The following is a 14570-nucleotide window of genomic DNA, read 5'->3' as shown; positions in this document are numbered from 1 at the left end:
CACTGGTATACCGGACACTGGTAGAGACAGTACCAGTATAGTGGTCTAGCACATTGCACACTGGCAGCGCAGGAATAAGAAATCGCCTTTCTGGAATTGGTCAACCAATCTAGCGAAATTGCTTCTGAATGGAGATCACACCTGTCCCCTGGCTCCACGACCTGATCAAGTACAGAGTACCGTATGTTACTGCTTCACTGGGCTCACTGGGCTGGTGTCGATTGTCGCCCCCTTTTCCTCCATCTCGTCTGCAGTTGAGGCCCCGCCTTCGAGGCCTTGGATGACGACGGCCTTGTCGCTCGCATGCTTGACCGTCCATAACTCGCAAAATCGGACCACAAACACCCACCCCAGCATGCCAATCAAAAACCCGAGACTGGCAGCGAAACCCTTGCGGAATTTGGGTGCAGAGGTGACCTCGTACAGGAACTGCTGTATCAGGAGGGTGACCGCGGTTCCAAATGCGTTCATCATCGCCAGAGTGATCGCGCGCACTTGCGAATCATGGGCCGTGAGAATGTTGGCCCACGAGAGGTAGACGGCTGAGAGTGGGCCATCGCAGGCCGCGAAGAGATACCCGACGATGTGAAGACCGAAAGGCACATCCCAAGCGAGAAGGACCGCTGTGCCAAAGAGTTGCATGGCCTTTACAAAGCTTGGATCAGCACATGAGCATGCATTTGGGGCCGGGAAGAGCCACTTACGAGGTGGAACATGATGTAGCCCATGCGCCAACCCGTGGCATCGATGAAGCAGGTGGCTGCCAGCAGCATCACAATATTGAACCCGTTCAACGAAGTGGGAATGTTGTTGATGTTGTAGATGGACCATGGCTCGCCGCTTGGGCTGGGGACGTTTTTCAACCAGAGTTGAAACTGTGCGAGTGGGTGAGCCTGTTGTCACGCAAACAGATTGGAGCCGTGTATGACTTACCACCGTGTTACCAACTTTGCCCACAGTTGTTTCCCAGAAACTAGATGCAGAAGTCAGAAGGGAGCTCAGAGGCACAGATAGAACAGAGGCAGCAAAAAGCTTACCCAAAGAGTATGGCGAGAACGTAAAACTGCCAGGACGTGACAATGCGTTTCAAGATGTTCAAGGTCAGTTTATGTTGCATCACAACGCCTTCGTCTTTCATCCTTTCCCGGCATCGTGCTTTTTCTTCGGCCGAAAAGTAAAAGGCGGTCGTGGTATCCGGCGTCCCGGGAAAGAAGATGACGCCGTATAGAGCAGTCCCGACGGTAATGACGCCGTCTATTATAAATACCCAGCGCCACGCCTCGAGACCATGGCGACCGGCAAGAGTAGCCTGAACCGCGCTCTGGATGTAGCCACCAAAAGCCGTGCCCACATAAGAGCTGCATGTAAAGATGGCGGTTCGCTTGCCGATTTCCTTCTTTGTGTACCAAGAGCCGAGCACTAGAAAGCAGACCTGTGTTAGCAAAACAGGTGGTGCAGTCTCTGGAGGCTCTTCACTGACCATATTGGATACCAACGAAAGATGATCCTTCAAAAAGGCCCAAGAAGAACCGAAGCGGATACAACTGCGCACTTGTTAGCCAGGTGTGCCTTCAAAGAGCGTGCCAGAAACAGAAGCGTTCCTGCCCAAGGAAAAAGAGGTTGCCTGTGGACAAAACCAGCTCCTTGGTGCGCCTTACATGATTGTAAGATGAAATCTTGTAGGTCCCCATGGTGATGAGACCCCACGCAATCTCGCAGCCAGGTAACCAATATCGAGGGGAGACGCGTGTGACGATCAAGTTACTGATGAGACTGCCCAGGATGGAACCAACGTTGTACACGGTATTGGCCAAGTTGAACTCGTTTCCGTACATGTGCAAATCCTCCTTCATGCCGCTGACATAGGCATTGCTGAGATTGGCCTGGTCAAGCCACTTGACGAAAAAATTCATGCAGGCATAGGTGAGGATGAAGAAGTCGATCTTGTGCATAAGCTTCTTGTCCGACTTGGTCGTCCCCGGCGGATACCAAAAGAAGAACTTGGGCCTCTTGGTCCCGTACGAGGAGGCGAAGACCTCTGAAAAGTAACCCATATCCTCGGACGACGAGAGGTAGGCCGACTCGATGGAGTATACAATGACGGAACAGTAGGAGGATGAAGTCCGGTCACAGTCTCCCGAATGGATTCTTGAAAGGCTTTATAGATGCCTCCATGACATGGACAAGGGCTATCTTGAATGACCAGATAGTGCTAGACGTTGGAAACTTGGAGATTCGGTATTCGCATATTGAATAGGCTCAAGGCAGTGTTAATGGGACTGCTTATCAGGATGTGGTGGAATCGATAGGCGGCCCTCTGTCAAATCGATGAGTCGCTGTTGGCCGTGAGACTACGACGACGGCTGTCTTGTCCTTGTGGCCAAGCCTGTGAACCCTATCAATATCTCTTCCGACATTGCAGCTCCGGATTGGCGATAAGCTGTGGGCCCACTTCCTGATATACCACCCCACAGAAATACCCGATTGAGCGACGGATGATGGAGCGGTGGAGTCAGGGGGTTGAAACGCTCAAGTCCGGGCGGAATCCAGCCATGTATTCGAGCATCCGGATAATGGTATCGACCAAAGCAAGAGAGACGACAAGGCTCTTAAAGTTGTAAAGAAACCCACAGTTTCAAGGTGATTGATCACTTCTGACCAGAAAATTGTGCAAAACCGAAGCCAGCAACGACAATGGCCTCCGCTACCATACTCACCACTAATTCTCCGCGGGAGGACGACAATGAGGTGAGAATTTCCCCGTTCTTCGTCTTGATCCCGGGTCCATGAACGCCACAGCATGTTTTCTCTCCTGACAATTCTCAAACTGATCGATTGATGTGGGTGGTAGTATGTCTTCTTCCATTCTGGCGGAGTTCCAACGTACCGCAAAGTCGTCCACCGGGCAAATTCCCAGGAGAAGGCAAACATCATCCCTACTATCGATATTTCTGAGATCGACACATCCATAGAAGCGAGAAAGAAGTTAGCAAAAGAAATCTACCACGCCTGCACTACATCTGGCTTCTTCTATTTGAGCGGTCATGGAGTTCCCGAAGAGCTGCTGAATGGGACATTCGATTTGATGAAGAGATTCTTTGCTCTTGACCATGAAACCAAAATGGACGCACATGTGAGAAATCTATCGTCTTCAACCACAGCGAACAGGGCTGAGTTTTCGTCAGGTCCAAAAGAATCCTGCAATCCGGGGCTACGAGCCAATGTTCGAAACCCGTCTGGACCCACGGACTCAGGGTGGTCAGTAGGAATCCTGCTTACCGTTCAACCCCCACTCGAAGTTTACTAACCGAATCACCCTCTTCAGACATCAAAGAAGCTTTCACAATGGGTGACGACCCGCTCGAACCTGAACAGGAATACACCGCCAAAACTGGCAACCCTCCTCCTGCTGGTATGCACCGTCCGCTCAACACATGGCCGCGCGAGGCGCCTTGGTGGCGAGAAGGCCTGTATAAATATTACAACACGCTCATGCCGCTGAGCCTCAAAGTCATCAGGCTGATGGCACTGGCTTTTGACCTGGAGGAGACGGCTTTCGATCATTATTTCAAGTTCCCCATCACTGGCATACGCACCTTGCACTACCCACCGATGCCAAAAGAGAGCGAACCCGGTGCCGTGGGGCTGGGAGCACACAGTGACAATACCTGTACGTGGATTCCAGGCTCATCCTTCCATTTCCACCATTCCAACCTGACTTGTGACTAATTGCCTTCGGTGGAACAGGGCTCACCATGGTGTTGCAAGACCAAGTGCCAGCCTTGGAAATTCTCAGTAAGGACGGTGTCTGGATTGCCGCCGAACCCAAGCCAAACACCTTCGTCTGCAATGTTGGCCGGTTCCTCGAGCGCGTGACGAACAGCAAATTCATCGCGACCGTACACCGAGTCCGCAACATGACGGGAGAACGGCGCTACTCGCTCGCCTTCTTTCAAACCCCGGATCCCGACGCTGTTATCAAGGTTCTGGACTGCTGCCTTGAACCCGGAGAAGGGCCCAAGCAGGACGAAGACACGGTGGGAGACCTCTATGTGCGTCGGGTGCTGCCGGCAAGGCCGAAACATCCCAAGTCAAACAAGTATCAGCATGTCCCAGTAAACGAGTTGAAGTATGACTTGTTTTATACCGATATATAAGGAAAATGGATGGTCTTGTGTACTTGCCTGGCTGAAAATGGTGTAGTCCTCCATTCAATGTACGTGAATCAAATGTAGAATAGCTGTCTTCGTAATAGGATTCGGTTGGTGTCTCTACCAGATGTGTACCTACCTAGGTATGTGGATGACTCGTACCTACCTACCTACAATGTAGGTACCTCGTACGTATTTACTACTAGGAGATAGTCAGTAGTACTCTGTAGAACAGTGGCCGTCATGATGCGGTCCTGTTCAGCTGGACGCTTACATAAGGTAGGTAGGCGAGGGATGGGTTAAAACGGCACCAGTTGGTTGCCAAATCCAGTAAAGCGTGTATTAACATTCCTTCTACTAGTAGTACTAGTAAGTAGTACTCCACACCTTATCTCAGGTACCTAGCAAAGTAAGGTACTACTACTAACTGGTAGTACTAGTAGGATAAGGTAAATAGCCTCGGCAGATACCTGCAGTGCAGTGTAGTACCCTGCTCGCCAGCTACTAGTACCTACTACCTACACTATTAGCAGGATGAGGAAGGTCAAGGTACCTAGAGTACCTAGTACTACTACTAGTAGTAGGTCCTCTGTAGTCGTGACTGTATCTATTACTACAAGAAACTGCAGTGCGTACAAATCCTGAAATATGAGTAGAACCCCCATGGGTACGAGGATAAGGTCTCCGCGATAGGGACTGATTGGTCTCTTGCTTGCCACTGGTGCAATGCCGAAGCTGCTTCGGCTTCTTGTATGCGCTTAAACACACTGCCGCTGCACCTCATGTTGCACTGCCATGCAGTGCCATGCAGTCAGTGCCATGGTGTTGTGTCGTCAAAGGCGACCTTTAGCCTTGCAATGGCTCAATCATGCAATTCAGTTGGTCAGGTCTGCGTCGATGACGGGTCACTCAATCCAATATCTTTCAGATGTGAAGACCGGGTCCATCTCCTCCGCATGCTTCATATCTCCTGCTTCCCCATACCTGTGCCACCCTCGTGCGGGCTGCGACTTCACCTACCTTGACCCATATCTCGTCCTTCCATTGTCTCCCGCCCTGCGAAATGCACAACCCGTGCTGGCCATGCGCACAGAATCAGTTTGGTTCCGGTTGATCTTTTGCGAACAACGCCTTGATACGAGAGCTCTGATTTTCGATTAGGAAAGGTTCTATTGTCTGGAATATTGTCTGCTGATGTCGATACCTCACGTCGAGGTTCAGAGGGCCACTGCGGCGGACGCCAGCGGCCCGCGGAAGAGGCGGAAACGTACGCCCGCCGCAGGAGCAGCTGCCGATTGCTTCACATGCACCACCCGAAACCTCAAATGCGATCGACGGAGACCTTACTGCTCCCAATGCCTTGACGACGGGAAGGATTGTGCTGGTTACAAGACACAACTGACATGGGGCAATGGCGTTGCCAGTCGAGGGAAGCTGCGCGGACTGTCTTTGCCAATCGCTGGTGCACAAAAGATTGCCACACCTGGCCTGGCAGGAAAAGCAAAGGGAAGAACGTCGCCGCAGCGACACACGCCAGAGCGTTTAGCCAACGAGCAACCTCGGTCGCGGTCGGATCGACTGAATGTCCCCTCGACCCGCGACGTCGATTCCAAGCCTCCAACAGATGGATTTAATATGTTTCAATTCAACCAGTCCAGCGGCTCCATTCCAATAACTACATCCTTCAGCCCCAGGTCATGGGAGCCATTGATTGCGGCGGGCCCCTCAGCCTCAAGTAGAGGCCCTGGAGATTCGCCGGCCTCATCATACCAGACAAGGTCTTCGCATCCTCCTCTGCTCTCACCACTCGATGGCTTCAGTTTCCCCTCAACCCTGCAGCCAAATATCGGTCATGGCGGCATGGACCGTGTCTCGCCTGCATCCTACGCATGTCCCTCACCAGAAAGCGCTTATTTTGGTCGAGTCCTGGACCATAGCTCGACAGGAGATCCCGATTCGCTGTCTACTGGATTTCCTCCTTATCTGAGTCATTACGACCATGCTTTCTCTTCGAACCGGCAATACCAGCTCTACCAAGGGCAAGAACCGTTTCTCAACCAGAGTAATACCTATGCACCACCGCTACCGCTGGAGGATCCGAAATCGCCGTTGGAGCGACATGATGGTCTTGGAGGGGAAATTGTCGAGGAGGTCGAGCGCAATGGCCTCGACGACGGGTGCGCCGTAATTGAGGACGACACTATACGTGGCCTTGGAATTGTCCCACTCGACTACAGCCTGCCGCTGTCCCCCTTTGCAGGTATGGACGCCGTAGGAGCAACCCCCCGAATGAGATACCTCATCAAATATTATATCGAGGTCATCTGTCCCGTGATCGTTGCATTTGATGGGCCGTCAAATCCCTACAGGTCGCATATCCTTCGACTGGCGGCCAGGAGCGACACGCTGCAGCATGCGATATCTGCTCTATCGGCCAGCAATATGAGGCGCCGGCGAGAGACTGGAGCCCTGTCCACCGGCAAGACTGCCCCAGCAAGAAGGTCATCAATGGCTCATTTGACGCTGACGGAGGGAGCCTTGCATGATATGGGCCTGTTCTCTGTGGAGGAACAGGTACGAGAAGAGTCGATGCACAAGGTGCTTGCGATTCAGGCCTTAAACCAGCAACTCGGCGATCCTCTGCTGCGGAAGGACGATTCAGTTTTAGCCACGCTTCTGATCTTGTGTCTGTTCCATATTTGTGATTCCGGTGTGGCAAAGTTTCAGACACAATTTGCAGGTGTCAAGAAGCTTCTCGGCCTACGGAAGAATGAGATGGGCTTAAACACCAACACCACGGAGACCAAGTGGTTCACAAGAATGTTCACCTGGTTCGATGCAATGACTGCTACAGTCAACAATCGTGAAGGACAACTTCAGGGTCACCACCTCGAAGTCTCAGCTTGTTCGGACGAGGAATGGGCACTCGAGAATCTTGCCGGTTGTGATGGCCAGTTGTTCAAGACAATCGCCAAACTAGGAAGACTGAATGTTCTAAGTCAGGGCAAGCCCGTGGAAGAAACGCAGATGCTTGTACCTCGGCCAATGCCGCGAAAGCCTCCTGCTATGCATCTCAATTATAATAACTTTGACGGCAACGGATGGATGCGCCTGAATGAGGACGAGCAACTATATACGACCAGGACCGCAGATCCCGATGTCCAGGCACAATTTTGGCGCGAGTGGCGGGAAATCCGACAAGCGCTACAAACCTGGGAGCTGGACACCACAATGTTCGACTCGTTCAGCTCCGAAGCTCCATATCTGACACTGGAGCAGAGACTGGATCTTGCCAACATCTCGGAATCGTTTCGTTACGCGGCCCTGCTGTACACGGAGCGCCTGGCAAATCCGACCGTCCCAAGTACCGACCCCTCCATGAGGGATTGGGTCCAGAACTGCCTCACACACATAAAAGCGGTGAAATCGGACGTCTATCTCCTCTGGCCGCTGTTCATCACCGGCAGCGAATGTGTGGACGATCGGGACCGCGACGTCATCCGCCAGCGTTGTCTGGACATTCAGAAGGACAGCGGATTTCTCAATAACAAGAGTTGTCTCGAGCTTTTGGAGAAGGTGTGGCAACGCAATGATGAAATGGCTAGAAACCAGAAGGCTCAGTCAAGAGCAGACCTAAGGAAGCCAGAGGGGGAAGGTGGGTTCAAATTCACGACGATCATGAGGCTTGAGGGTAATGAAGGGGAGTATATAGTGGTCTGAGAAGTCTCAGAGGCTCTGAATTGCATCACGTTCGATTCTCTTGTCTTCTTCTCAAACCCGTCAATGTTAAGTCAATATGTATACCGCAGGGTTCTATGGTAGATAGTATCAGTGGCTCGTTGATCGCCTAGGGCTTTCGGGTCTGTATGGCGTAAATTCTGCTACTTTTGAACTATATACTTCTATGGAAGGGATATCGACGCTCGCTATTTTGCACCTCGACCTGTGGCTAGATCTAAGTCTCTCAAGTGTCCAACGCTTTTCGCTATCTGGTCATTCCAGATACACCTTCCTAGCTCTTCCATGTCATGGAGGCATCTGTAATGGTGGTCGAGACTCCATTCGTAAGCCTTGAGACTGTAGCCGGGCTCCATCCTACGTGACAATTGGTCACGCAGATACCACTGCATGTCTCACAAGCCGTGGGCGATTTGAATCGCAACATGTTGCGTTATGCACGGTTCTCAAGATGGGGCCTCTGCCAGGACATCAGAGCGAGACTGTCTCGTTACCAGTCATCAGTCATCAGTCATCTCGATAAATCTCCAAGAGAGTCTAGCCCCCTGTTCCACTGCATCGGATTCGCAACGATCACCACCTAGCCCGGTACGCTCACGGTTAGCCCAAAGTCGCACAAACATCTGGGTGGCGTTGCGCTGCAGCATGCCACGAGAGGAAAAGGAAGGGGGAGGGAGGAAGATATATCGGAATCGGACTTACCCAAACGTCTCCTCAAAGTACCTCACCCCACGGTTCCCTGCCTTCATAGCGCTGTACACGGCAGCTCTCACTTCGTCCGCCATCGCAGCCGGACCACAGGCCATGACTGCGAGTTTCGGATCAGCCTCGTCGCCGCCGTCTTGTCGAACCGTGTTGATCACAGAGTGAACCAAGCCGCGAAGATTCGGGCGGCCCCACGAGATTTCCAGCTGCGAGTCCGAGCTCCCTGCCGTGCTTGAGACCGACGATTTCTCAATGTCTGATAATGCCGCGCTCTTGTCGGCGAAATCGGCGTGCCTCCCTGTTTGTACGGCGACATGGGTGGGCTCCTTTGAGTTGCGAGAGGTGGCATACAAGTGGATCTGGACGTCGCTGCGGCCGAAAAGGGGCCGGAGCTCGCGAGCTGCAATTTCTTGGATCATGGCTGCTTGCTTGGTTATCCAGATAAAAGTGATGTGCCGTGTTCGCGTGGTTGAGCCCTTGGTATTCGCCGAGCTCCGGATATGTTCTTGAAGATACGATATCGCCGCCGTGATGCCTGATCCACCGACGATGATGACAACGTTCTCGAATCGGTCGAGTGGACTTTTTTCACCGTATGGGCCTTCAATCAAGATCTTCGGATGGATTGCACCTGTGGGCGACTCGAGACATTGGTCCCGAAGGCGCTTGGTCCAGCCGTCGGCGGGCCGAATCATGAAGACCAACCTCTGCCCTGGGCCGTTTGTTTGTTTTGGATGGTGCTGGAGCCGCTGTTCCTGTCCCTCCTTGTCGGAATGAATGGGAACGGGAGCCGGGGCAGGGGACTCTGTGGAGGGAGTGAGAGATACGTCAGGTACCTCTGCAACCTTCTCTGTTGCTTCTTGCTTTGGCTCTCCAGCTGGTACACCGATAGTACCGTCGGCTCCGTCCAGATCAAGGTAACTGGCCAAGGTGAATGGATGGTTCTCCCACCCCTTGAATTTCATAGGTTGATAGAGGAAGTAATGCTGACCAGGTGCTGGATTGTATACGCGTGACCCCGGCATTATCTCCAGTCGTACCAGATTGGCGTCTTTCCAGTATGTTGCTGTAGTCTTTGTGGTTACCATGGAGGAATCGCCAAATTTGATATGGAGATTGCAATAGACGATTCGAGCTAGGCGAGCAACTCGATCGAAGAGCCAGATGGCGACAAGCGGCCATAGATAGGGACTGTACTCTGTGCCAGACTTGGAAGAAGTATGGCTATAGATATCAAGTTAGTTGGTGATGATTTCAGAGAAAGTGTGCTACCACTTACTAGTAGAGTCCCACGAGGGTGATGAGGGCGAACACAATATGAATCAGGAGAAACAGTTCATATGCCCGAACACGGAACCACATAAATGAGAACCACACCATCAAACCCATCGTAAACATCGCCTGTTCTCCTCGTTAACCTAGATCACCTTTGTCACATTGCGAAGTTGTACTGACCAATACTCCCGTGTACCAGTATGTCTCGGACCATAGACCCACGTATTTATGTACTGTAGCCGATATATCAGTCTCTTCAGTCTTCAAATCAAAGACATGGATTCCAGCTTACAATAAACTTCCCGCACCGAGTAACCAATTGAGTGAACAATGGCTTCCACGGTGGCGACGCGAGCAATGTGTCGATGAAAGATGTTGAAAGTCGAAAAGCTCCACCCGGTTAACCATATGAAGATGTTGTTCCTGCCGGCGAAGATCCAGAGCCAGGGAAGGTTTGCATAGGACAGAATACCCGTTCGATCTGCTATGTACCGCCAGGCTTGCTCGGCTTCCGAAAGTCTATTCAAAGTCATTAAATCTTTCGGACGGTTCTTTTCTGGGCGTTGGGTAAGCTATAGTATGTACTTACTTTAGATTCTCGCGGAAGACGGTATATGTGGGCCCACAAAGAATCACATTCAAGACATAAAACAACACAACAACCACTGTCTGAATTCTGGTAGGTATTGTACACCAATACAATGCGCGTCGATGGTGTAATCCGAACGCGGCAGGAGTGATCAAGTTGGTTCGAACCCAGTGTTGCACGGAATTGGATACGCCCAGTAGCCCCGAAGGGCGGGGGCCTGGCTTTCGTGATTTTGAAATCGATTCCTCGTCCGCGAGGGCCGGGTTGCGCTGGAAGGGCAGCAGATAACTCAGCCAGTGGTTGATGATGCCTATAAGTAGGATGCCACCCCAGAAGCCATAAATTGCCCAGCTAATATCATCTGTCAATATCCTATGGCATGATGAGACTCAAAAGAAAGGTATGGGCTACTCACCCATATCTCTTAGCAATGCCGTCCTCTCTATCGGTCATGATCTGCCATATGTCAGTAGGCCGTTCCAGCGTTCCGAGGGGTTTGAAGACTCACATTGGTCATGAAGCTATCCCTATACAAGGTCGGAGATATCAGAATTGACTGGTTCCATTTATGGTGCAACTTGATGTCGTCAAAGTCCACAACCGGCAAGGATGCGATGAAGTCGTCATTCAGGAAAGGGAGAATTTCTTGATAAGAAACCAGCTGGAGGCCGGCTTTCTTGCAGGTCTTGCTGTTGACCTTCTGGCCTGCTGCAATCTCATTCGAGGTGCAATACATCTTTGCCGCTGCCCACGTGGACACAACGCTCAACTTGTCGGTACACAGTTGAGCATTGGCCGAGGAGTTTCCCGCAAACTTGAACTTGCCAATGGCCAGTGTGATGGCGGCGATACATTGGGCATCTGGGTCATCAGCCCGGACTAAAAGTCCTTGGGCTAAGAGCGCCAGTAGACCAAGTGAGACCTTCATCTTGAGCGCAGAGAAATGAAATGGCTCATACGATGTGCAGTCAAGCCCACGGCAGAGGTGAGAGCGTGGATATATACGAAAGACACTTGAAGAAGGACAAGTGGGCGCTTCCTTACCTTGGGGCACACGGTCTTTAAACGACCTTGAACGTCTTGCACGAATTGGGTATCTCGTCCGGAGACATAACAGCTTCTCCTTCAATACAGTCGGACCACGACCGTATCAAGAAAAATTTGGCGTCCAGCCCACGGAGAAAAACGCTGCTGCTGTCCACAGTGTTGGTCCACTACAGCGAGCAGTCCTTCGTCTGGCCCAGTGATAGAGCCAACAGAGACAGATGTCGGTCCCTGCTCGGCTGCTGTAAGGCTTCCCACCCATGCTTGCGCGATACTAAATGCCAACGATGTCAAAAGTGCGCGCATACTAGGTATGCGACGCAGAGACTAACGTCTGAAGTACGTGTCCGCACGCAAAGCTTAGAGAAGCTTGCAAGCTACAAGCACAGGCAAGGCTCGAGAGGCTGATGGGGCGACGGGGGCGAGGGGGGCTTGTGGGGACGACAGCGTGATGTGATTAGATTGTTAAGATAAGATTATCTGATAGTATTTCGAGATAGGGATAGCCTGACAGCTCTTGGCGCAGCGGCTTTTTTAGGTAGTCAGTCTCGTGCCCGCCGCCCTCCGAGTGTCATCTTGCTGCCCACCTATCGCCGATACCGGTTCGGTGTCCTCAGTGTTCGCTTATCATCTAGGGCGTGTGATATTAGTAATTCTACCTCTGTGCTGCGAGGAGACTGGTCGCGCGAGCGGGCAGGATCGTTGTCTACTTCGGACTTCGGAAATTTAGCAAAAGGGCGGGTGCCACCAACCAAACAACTGCTTACTTTTCACCGAAGTCGCTGTGGCTTCCCGGCGGAACAATTCAAATGGAGTCTTCCAACCCCTCTATTGTGCAGGTACTCTAACAAGTCAGTGAGTAGCACTTTTATCTGATTATCGTCGGCGGGTCTCTGGCACGCCCGGACGACTCGACTTTCCCAACCCCCACGGACGGTGAATTACAGGGACGGTCGCACCCTGCTCGCGCGAGCTGGAAGCGAGCACTGTAGGAAGTGCTGGAACCATCTATTGATGATTGATACAGAGTCTCGGAACCGCCGACAAGATTGATGCTGCGCGCACAGCGATGAAAAAATGACTGCTTAACGATCGTCGATTTGTTTTCGAAGCATGGTCTCAAGCCCACGGGATGACATTTTATCAATGCAATCAAATAGCGCTCATATTCGCTGTTCGAGCTGCTGCTATTGAACGGGTACCGAATCAATAAATGGGTTCGGTACGAATCGTTTAATTAGTCTCCTCCCCTAGCGTATGATATGTCTCTGTTCTTTGCCCGTAGATTCTGACCTGCACAGCGATGCCTCGGAATTTACCGATTCATAGCTTGACAGAGCTTTTCAAGCACATTGCCAATTCCAATGCGGGTACAGGTCCGATATCAGCCTTTGTCGATCGCATTTCAGGGCAGGATGAGATGCGAGGTGCGAGGGAAGCGGATAGAAAAGCGGCGCTCTCTGAGTGCGCGAACAGTTTTTCCAACGGCTTTCGGCTGCCAAGGCAAGGCTGGCATTGCCAACACGCCATTGGCCAGAGGCAATTCCAAATACCATGCCTGTTCATCTAATAGTAGTACTGCGATAGTAGCCTCGCTTAAACACGTGTGAACGGGCTGTGTCTGTTGCAAGCGACCTTTCCGAGTGCAGTCACCACACGGTTCGCACAGATGGAGCCCAAGTCAGCGCCCTCCTCCGGCACCTCTACTCCCAGAGCGTTCACGAGCCAAGCCACCTCTGCAGAAGAACTCCTCAAATCGCAGACTGTTGGTCTTGTCCACCTTGCCGATTTTCGCAAACGTCGCGCCGATGTGCTTGAGCAGAAGGAGAAGGAGGCCCGAGAAGGATCTGGTGGTATCCTGACGCCGGATGTCGAGGACAGCGATGGGTGAGCCCCTCACAACCCCCGTGCGAGGGTCAGGGCTAACTTGAAAAGTACAGTGCCGTAACTCGTCGCGCCGAGCGACCCCTTAAGAAAAAGAAGAAAGTCCCGAAAGGCCTGCTATCGTTCGGAGAAGACGAGGGTGAAGATGAGAGCGCACTCGCAACCCCGGCTTCCAGAAGTCCAAGAACGTCTGCGGAGCCATCACCTGAACCGCCAGCCATCAGTCGAAAGTTGATACCCAATCCGAAGTCCGTCCTTCCACCTCCCAGAGTCCTGACAAAAGCAGCCATCGCCGCAGATACTGCAGCCAGAGAGAAATTGAGGAGAGAGTTCTTGGAGATCCAAGAGGCGGTTAAGCAGACGGAAATCGCCATTCCCTTTGTGTTCTACGATGGTGCCAACATCCCAGGCGGCACGGTCAAGGTCAAGAAAGGAGATCACATATGGCTTTTCCTCGACAAATGCCGAAAGCTGGGTGCGGAGCTGGGCGTGTCTGGCAGTGGATTAAGTCTCAAAAGTAGAGAGGACAGCAGGAAGCAGTGGGCCAGGGTTGGAGTGGATGATTTGATGTGCGTCAGAGGCGAGGTGATTGTTCCGCATGTGAGTACACCTGTTTGCTGCTTGTCCTTACTCTCGAAGCTGACAGATTCTAGCACTACGAGTTTTACTACTTCATTGCAAACAAGATCCCGGACCCGACCAGAGAAGGCAGACTTCTATTCGAGTACTCTGGCACGGCTCCCAGGAAAGGGGATGAAGAAGGCTCCTCCGTACTCCGTGCACCAGCAAAGGAGGAGTTGGAGGGCCAGAACGATGATCCAACCTTGACGAAAGTGGTGGACAGGCGCTGGTACGAGAGAAACAAGCATATTTATCCTGCCAGCTTGTGGAAGGAGTTCAAGGCCGGCAAGGAATTTGAGGAATTGGCAAAGGGTCGCCGGGATGCCCAAGGCAATGCTTTCTTCTTTGGTTAAAGGCAGAGCTGGTGCGGGCATGGTCTTATTGACTCGCCGGCGATGGACTTGATCGGAGCCTGTGGGAAGGCAGAGCAGTATCAAGCATAGAAGCATGACGAGCCTGAAAGCGGGTGGAATATTAACGCCGCGCTCCTGCTCGCTGCCATCTGGCTTGCGTACAAGTTGCCGCAGTCTCTCCATCTCTTCCATGCTCGGATGCCTGATTCT

The 14570-nt window shown here is 52.1% G+C and overlaps 5 protein-coding genes across 5 annotated transcripts; 3 read left to right on the top strand and 2 right to left on the bottom strand.

Annotated features, from left to right (window-relative positions):
- Nucleotides 1–186: 186 nt before the first annotated feature.
- On the bottom strand, nt 187–2054 carry A1O1_02690 (uncharacterized protein; the record flags this gene model as incomplete). The annotated part of the gene is made up of 6 exons (XM_007723600.1): nt 187–645; nt 705–875; nt 934–973; nt 1038–1419; nt 1481–1544; nt 1659–2054. 6 exons carry the CDS (start codon nt 2052–2054, stop codon nt 187–189), a joined length of 1512 nt encoding a protein of 503 aa, XP_007721790.1.
- Nucleotides 2055–2694: 640 nt separating this feature from the next.
- A1O1_02689 (uncharacterized protein) lies at nt 2695–4157 on the top strand (the record flags this gene model as incomplete). The annotated part of the gene is made up of 5 exons (XM_007723599.1): nt 2695–2748; nt 2852–3133; nt 3186–3258; nt 3326–3670; nt 3748–4157. 5 exons carry the CDS (start codon nt 2695–2697, stop codon nt 4155–4157), a joined length of 1164 nt encoding a protein of 387 aa, XP_007721789.1.
- Nucleotides 4158–5345: 1188 nt separating this feature from the next.
- Nucleotides 5346–7871, top strand: A1O1_02688 (uncharacterized protein; the record flags this gene model as incomplete). The annotated part of the gene is made up of 1 exon (XM_007723598.1): nt 5346–7871. One exon carries the CDS (start codon nt 5346–5348, stop codon nt 7869–7871), a length of 2526 nt encoding a protein of 841 aa, XP_007721788.1.
- A 716-nt stretch (nt 7872–8587) lies between these two features.
- A1O1_02687 (uncharacterized protein) lies at nt 8588–11386 on the bottom strand (the record flags this gene model as incomplete). The annotated part of the gene is made up of 7 exons (XM_007723597.1): nt 8588–9818; nt 9874–9995; nt 10050–10102; nt 10162–10388; nt 10459–10809; nt 10874–10914; nt 10967–11386. 7 exons carry the CDS (start codon nt 11384–11386, stop codon nt 8588–8590), a joined length of 2445 nt encoding a protein of 814 aa, XP_007721787.1.
- Nucleotides 11387–13171: 1785 nt separating this feature from the next.
- Nucleotides 13172–14360, top strand: A1O1_02686 (uncharacterized protein; the record flags this gene model as incomplete). The annotated part of the gene is made up of 3 exons (XM_007723596.1): nt 13172–13389; nt 13443–13986; nt 14040–14360. 3 exons carry the CDS (start codon nt 13172–13174, stop codon nt 14358–14360), a joined length of 1083 nt encoding a protein of 360 aa, XP_007721786.1.
- Between the last annotated feature and the right edge of the window lie 210 nt (nt 14361–14570).

The sequence above is a fragment of the Capronia coronata genome, assembly GCF_000585585.1.
Source record: "Capronia coronata CBS 617.96 chromosome Unknown acBCG-supercont1.2, whole genome shotgun sequence".
NCBI classification, from domain to species: domain Eukaryota; kingdom Fungi; phylum Ascomycota; class Eurotiomycetes; order Chaetothyriales; family Herpotrichiellaceae; genus Capronia; species Capronia coronata.
Note: the sequence above shows the minus strand (reverse complement) of the source record. Positions and strands in the feature narration are given on the sequence as shown.